General features: G+C 54.2%; 1 protein-coding gene across 1 annotated transcript; it reads right to left on the minus strand.

Annotated features, from left to right (window-relative positions):
• Window positions 1-392: 392 nt before the first annotated feature.
• ID1 (inhibitor of DNA binding 1) lies at window positions 393-2,606 on the minus strand. Its single transcript, XM_063296814.1, has 2 exons — window positions 2,147-2,606; window positions 393-892 (listed from the first exon to the last, which is right to left on the minus strand). Exons 1-2 carry the CDS (start codon window positions 2,534-2,536, stop codon window positions 851-853), a joined length of 432 nt encoding a protein of 143 aa, XP_063152884.1. The 5' UTR covers window positions 2,537-2,606; the 3' UTR covers window positions 393-850.
• Between the last annotated feature and the right edge of the window lie 4,721 nt (window positions 2,607-7,327).

Here is a 7,327-nt window from a genome sequence, read left to right on the forward strand (position 1 = left end):
CGTTCCCACTCTTTGCAGATACACTGCACGGGCTGATGGATGGAACCCATCAAAGACGCAGCAGAACCACCCCAATTCTACATTCAGAAGGAATTCTGCCCGATCAGGTCTTTGCAAGTTGAGCCTGGACAGGACGCAGTTGTAAAGTTTCAGCAGCCACCCCATATAGAGAACAGCAGCTTGTCTGACCAAGCAAGAACATCCTGTACCTTCCCCAGGTCTGATCCGTGATTGGTGGAGCCGTTCCCAGCGATCGTTGGTGGAGCTTCCACTCCGACCTGCAGACTACCAGCCTTTTCCAATGTGTCTCCCGCCAGGTTTGCTGTGACATCAAACCCAAGATTTCCCCCCACCCACCCTCATTGCCCCAATGAAGGACACTCTACGAAGGGCCTTTTTCACAGCAATATGCATTTGTTCAAACAAACAGCAAACTATTATAGAAAAATATTCTCAGGAATAGAGCATTGTAATATACAATACAGTTATTCTCAGAAATCTGAGAAATACGCAGGAAAGGTTTCAGATCTTGCTTTTTTAAGAAAACAAAAAGCATCGCCCCATCGAAACGTTAAAAACCCCTGGATGGTGCAGCTCTGGAGTCCAGTTCTTGGAGAGTTGGTCCCTTCTGGATGAAGCGCCGTGGCACCCACCGATGGAGAAGGGCCCCCACTGGGTCTTGGCCTCCAGAACAACGAAGTTTCAGTCTGCTGTCCAGCCCATGTCTTGGGAAATGGGAACGGGGGAGAGAGCCTCCACACTGCCACTGAAGCCCCCCACTTCCCCTGCCATTGGAGGGGTACCCTTATCGTCCTCGTTCCATGGATCTTCCGCAGGCTTAAACTGGTCTTCAGCGGCACAAGATTCGGTCATCAGCATTAACACAAGCAGGCTGTTTAAAAACAACAACAATCCACCAGACCACAGATTAGCAGTGTGTTGCCATTCATCACTTCCACAATGCGAAAAGTTAGGTGGTTATTATACAAGAGACAGTGCCCCGTTTCAGTCACCAAAGAGGAACAGAAATGTTGTGACACCAGCTTGCAAGCGCCACGAAAGATTTCAGACTGATGTCAGCCGCCAGCTCAGGAGTGTTGAGAAACTCAGAAGTGGATATGCCCCTAAGCAGCTGTTTCGTCAAGAGGCTTCTCCTCTTTCGTGACTGGCGAATTCCAGTCAAGATGGGAACAGCCAGAAGATAATGCCCACTCACTGGGGACACACTGGCAGATGCCCCTGCCTGGCAAAATTAAAGGAACTCATCATGCCACCATTAAATAAAAACCCAATCAAACAAACAAACCTTGGTGTATAATGGGGGAGGGAAATAGGCACCTGTACAAAAGGAATGAGTTCCAGAAAAAAAATAAAAAAAAATAAAAAATCAGGGGAGGAGGAGCCTTCTCTATCTGAGCATGTTGCAAAGAAGCCGATTCACAGTTCCAGCAAGCTGGCTGGGGGGTTCCATGAATTTTGGAACTGAAGCCCAACAGCCCAGAAGAGGTTTGGGAAGCTTGGCATAATTCAGAGGGTATCTGGCAAAGAAGGGAAACGGCAAGGAATCATCTCTTCCGAAGCTGGTCTTTTCTGACAATCCAGAGACTGGTAGCCCCTTCTGCGACTCAGCCATTTTATTCCAAGTCAGAAACTTTCAAAAGCTTCTGCCCTGGAATAGATTTGGTGAGTCATAAAAGGTGCTATCAGACTCCTCCGGATCTGGGGCTACCAAAAATTTGCAAAGTTTTCCTCTTACAAAGTCTTTCCCACCATGCAACCCTCCAGCTGTGCCAGCCAACCGCTCACATCTGCCTCGGCCAACCTGGGGCCAGTGATGCCCACCAGAAGGACTGGTAAGGGTAGCACTTGGCACCATGAAGACAACGCCACTCCCGGTAGTTGGCCCTTCCAAGCAGACTGCCCAAAGGAGAACCCGTGCCACCAGTGGGATACTCCGTTTTCTGAAGGGAAGCCCGGGGCAAAACCCTGGGGCAGACGCTCCGGAGCCTGGCAGTGCCCCTGGAGGAACCCAAGCTCTGGAGGGGGGTGGCAGACGGGACTGAGCACCGCGGACCCCTTGCTGCATGTTCTGGGCCTCGCCCCCACTCTCTCCCAGGCGGCTCTGCCCTGGCCGCGAGGGGCTCACCTCGGCTCCGGCCGGTTCGTCCACGCCCCGCGGAGGCGGCGCCCCGGTGCCCAGCGGGTCCTGCAGCTCGAGCTGGAGGTCCCAAATGTAGTCGATCACGTGCTGGAGGATCTCCACCTTGGAGACGCGGCGGTGGCGAGGCAAGGTGGGCACCAGCGCGGCCAGGCGCGAGTAGCAGCCCTTCATGTCCATAAGCAGCGAGGCGGCGGCGGCGGCGGCTTGCTCCGGGCCCAGGGGCAAGCCCCGCGGGGGAGGCCCGCCCGCCGGGGACAGCGAGACGCTCTGCTCCGAGAGACACCGCGGCAGCGGCTCGCCCGCGCCGCCCGCGCCCTTCAGAGCGCAGCTGGGGCCGGGGCACATCGCGGGGGCGGCGGCGGGGACCACCTTCATGGCCGGAAGAAGGCGACGCGGGACGCAGCACCAGCGAGAGGGCGCCGGCGGGCAGCAAAACACACGCACAGCCTCCACCACGAGTAGGGCTCCGGCGCCCGCGCTGCGACCTTTATAGGACTCCGGGGCTGCGGGGCGGGGCCACACGGCTGCCGGGAAGCCAATGACAGAGGCGATGGGGGAAGAGGGCGTGGCTTCCAGCGCTCCAGCTTTCATTGAACTGGATGGGACGCGAGTTCGCGGGTCTTTCACAACGAACCCCTCTGCTCCCGTGTATGGGGGGCGGAGAGGGATCGGGGCCAGCTGCAGGTGGAGGGAGCCTCGGGACACGTTATCGGGGGGAGGGGAAGGTTGAAAGGAGGCGGCGAGCACTTGCGAGCGGTTTGATCGACAACTTTGGCACTTTCCCTCGCCCCCCCGCCGCGAACCGCACAGGCGGAAACAAAAGTGTGTCTTCACATTCCTTTTATCGCCTCCTCTTCCGTCCCACCGCACCTCAAGCACATCTTACACGCACCACGGCCAACTTACTGGGGGGGGCGCATTCACGCCTAAATTTACTGGTAGCGGCTTTTGTATTCGGGGTTTTATTTTTGTAAGCCGCCCGGAGTCACCGTGAGTGAGTTGGGCGGCCGTATCAATCGCTTGAATAAATAATAAAAAAAAAGGGGGGAACTCAGGCAGGCAGCGCTCCGGATAAATTTTTTTTAACCGTTTTTTTCAGCTCGCTCCAGCTTCATGCGGGAACCTGCTTGTCTTGGGACAGGCCTGCGCGGGTGTGCGCCCCTCCTGCCCCGATGCTGGACTACAAAGCCCATGACTTCCACTCCGCCGACTCCCAGTTGGGGTTCATCGGATCTGTACTGCGAGGCACCTCAAGGGCATCAGGTTGACGGAGGAAACAATCTGGATGGGGTTTTTCTTTGCTGTGGATTCGCACAACACGTTAAGTTACGCCTCCCGCGGGAAAAAACTGCGGTTAAGGAAGCGCGGGCATAGACGGTGACAATCCAGCATCTAGGTCTTGGCCTGACCTGGTTCGGCGTGTTGTGTGAACAGAGCCACCGAGGGCGGCAGCCGGAACTGATATGGCAAGATGTTCCCGTTTTTGTTTCCTGAATTCGCAATGCGACACGTATTGACGGGGATTCTCAAGCATGTTCCACGCACGCGTGTTGTCTCAAGTTTTCTCGGCCGGGAATCGCGTTTAGGTCGACGTCTGAATTCAGGCACTCGGCGGTCGCGAACTGGCCTCCCCACTGACGGGGCTGGTGGTGGAGCGGGGTGAAATCAAACAGCCTGGCGAAGAGGCGACCACGCACAGCTAAATACACGCGACCAAGAGCCGCGCGAAGGGGTTCCCAAGTCACCAGGCGCCCGCGATCGATCGCCGACCGAGCGCAGCAGCAGGACGCGGGTCGCCAGGAGCGCCGCGGCGGGTCCCCGAGGACCGGTCTCCCGTCCTGCTCGTCAGATGCAACCGGGGCCTTTCGCCCGTTCCCTGCTCCCCCTCCAAAGGCCAACCACCTTCGCCTCTTGCACTGATTTCCGCCCATTTTAAAATTTGCACCGCAACCCTGTCCCGGGAATATCGTCCTTCCTCCCTGCCTCCCCCGCTCCCGTTTTGCTCAGAGTTTCCCGCCGCCCCCGGCCCGCTCCGCTTCCCCCTCTCCTCAGCCCTGGAGGCTGGCCATTGAGAGCCGTTTCCCACCGCAGGAGCAGGAGGGCCGCCCCCTCCCCGCCGCCGCCGCCGCCCCGGGCCGGTTCTGTGCCTGAACAAGCAGCTCAGACCGCGAGACGCCAAGGGCCGTGACGTCACCCATTCATAAAACTCCCGAGCGCTGTCAGCTTGGCGCCGCGCGGCCGGTGCTCATGGAAACAGCCGGGGCGCGGGCGGGGCCAGCGGGAAGCGCTTCCCTTCACCTGCGAGGCGGCCCCGGGAGCCGCGCAGCGCCGCGGGGCTCTTCCATCAAGGAGCGGGGAAGTAGCGCGCCCCGCCCGCGCCTCCAGGGAAGCCCAGCGCGCCGCTGCAAGCGAGGAGCTGGCTGGTCAGAGCGGGTGCCCCCCCCCGCCGCCCCCGTTCCCAGCCTCTGCGCCCCGCAGCAAAGCTCTTGGCGGCCGCGGAGCCAGCGGGTCCGGTGCAAAACGCGCAGCCTTTGGGCCGCTGGTTCGGGCCGCAAAGACCTCGCCGCGCCACTAGAGGGCAGCAGAGGATCCTGCATCTTTTGGCTGCCACCTAGCGGGCGCCCAAGTTGGCACGCCTCGAGGCGATGAAGATTCTCAGGCATCCAGGCGGAATGTTCTGTAGGTTGAGTCATGGCAGCTGGATTTCTTTCTTTTGGTTGAAACGTTTCGCTGCTTCTCCAAGCAGCTTCTTCAGTCTGGGCAAAGGTTGGTGAGGGGACCCCATATTTGTCTTCCAGGGTGGCTGCCCCGCGGTCCTCGCCAGCCCATGAATGCAGCTTGGCAAAAGATGCTTTGCTTGCACCGAGGGGACGTGACCGGGTTGAGCCTTTTCGAGCCTAAAGACCAGGGTTTCTCAGCCAGGGTTCCGTGAGAGGCCACTAGGGGTTCCCTGGGAGATCACGATTGATTTTAAAAAATATTTCAAATTCGGGCAACTTCACATTAAAGAGGCAAGTTTCATGCTTTATTTTTAGTTTAGGAACACTGTTAATGCATACAGACAGGCCTACCCATGAAACAGAATAATTTTGTAACTGGTGGCCTCTATTTGAGCCTGAATGTACAGGGCCTGAAAAATATTTCAAGGGTTCCTCCAGGGTCAGAAGGCTGAGAAAGGCTGAATACCCTCCTGTGCCCTGGGCCCCGAGGCAGCCAGCACCCAAGCCTTGGCTTGGCATCAGTTTTTTTTAATGTATCGGGTGGCAGGTTACATGCCCACCTCCAGACACCCCTGCCAGGGATCAGTGTCATCCTGCCTGGGAGGGGAGGGGGTCTGGAGGTGGGCATGTAACCTGCCACCATATATGTTAAAAAAAAATGATGCCAACAGCCATCCATAGACTTTCCAAGTAAACCCCTGTGTTGGGGTTCACACAACTCATGTGGGACAGTTCTGAAATCCATGGGCTTTTTCATTTCACACAATACACTGCATTACAAACATGGGCAGGAGTTAAACCACAGTTGAGCCAAAGCCAGTTAGAAATCTGAGGGCTGCATTCACAGCATATGCCAAGCTTGCTCAGAGTTAATCCTGGTTAGGTGCTGAGTTCAGATGGCAGCTTCTCACCGCATCATCTGGCCTCTTTCTAGTTGATAATGACTCCCTGTCAAACTGCTTGCTTTGAATTTGTTTTTAAGATGGAATTCTCCAGGGGCTTGGCCTGCCCTCAAGGCATTAACAGGCTGGATGTCAAGGTCTCTGGTAGACATTGACTTCTGTGGATGGCTGTAATGCTGGAAACGGTTACTTACTGTTTTTAGCAGGAATTTCAGGGCGGGGAGAACATTTTCCTCTTAATATCATTGTAAACATTAAATTGCAGAGCTTGCCTTTGGCCTAGAAACACACTTCATAGTTTAGGGAGGGTCAAAGGAGAGAGATTACAGTAGCAGAGAGGAATTATCACAGAAGTTTAAGAACCCGCTGCTTCGTGCCAATGAAAGCTGATGCCCTGATACAGTTGGTTGGTCGTGAAGACGCTACCAAACTATGGATCGGTCTCATAGTCTATGCTTACATGCATTTGGAGTGTGTGGTGTGTGCAATTCTGTATTCAGTTGAAAAAGCAAATCTGGCTGCCTTGGCTGCATGGCACAATGCCTTTACAGGTAGTCCTCGCTTAATGACCATTTGTTTGATGGTTCAGACTTATGACAGTGCTGAAAAAACCGACTTACAATAGTGCTCATACTTACGACCGTTGCAGTGTCTCTGTGGTCATGTGATCATGATTTGGGCGCTTGGCAACAGGTTCACATTTATGACCATCACAATGTCCTGTGGTCACGTGATCGCCATTTTTGACCTTCCTGGTCAGCTTCTGGCAAGCAATATCAATGGGGAACCACATGATTCGCTTAATGACCATGTGGTTTACTTAATGACCATGGTGATTCGCTGAATGACTGCTGCAAAAAAGGTTGTAAAATTGGGTTGGATTTGCTTAATGACTGCTTTGCTTAGCAACCAAAATTCCAGCCCCAATTGTGGTCGTTAAGCGAGGACTACCTGTGATAACATTATTAGCAAAGCATTGGTTTTTGTGGGCTAATACTTCAAATTCAAAGGCATAAATGTGTATTAACATACAGGGTGAGAAAAATGCCTTTTTTCCTGAGAAAAGATGCAGTAGTGTTAAGGTCACCATGCATACTGCAGAGCTCCTTTTGGCCTGTCATACTTTTAAGGATTCTATGAGGAGAGAGGGTGGATGCCTGTTCTGAGGCCCACAGATGAACATCAGCAAAGAGACGGTCCTAGTTTGGATGCTGCACTAAACCAGCATGTGCTTTGTTTGATCTTAGCTTAATTGATTGCATGAGTCCAGCCACTGTGATTTGCAAGCCGTGGTTTATGGCTTAGTGTGTTGTGTGAACTTAGCTAACTGAAGTTTATTTCACCAGCCATAGTTAAGGAAATCATGGCTTAGTGCAATGGGCAAACCTAATCATTACTGGATGTTTATTTTCACCTAACATTTAACTTTGGTCTCAATGTATTATCTTATCTTTAGGGAGAAGAGTGTTCATTTAGGACCTATCGGCCCAATTATGCAGAAAGCAAGTGATGTGGAAAAATAATGGACTGAAGATAGGTCACCA

This window comes from Candoia aspera, chromosome 3, assembly GCF_035149785.1.
Source record: "Candoia aspera isolate rCanAsp1 chromosome 3, rCanAsp1.hap2, whole genome shotgun sequence".
Lineage (NCBI taxonomy): Eukaryota > Metazoa > Chordata > Lepidosauria > Squamata > Boidae > Candoia > Candoia aspera.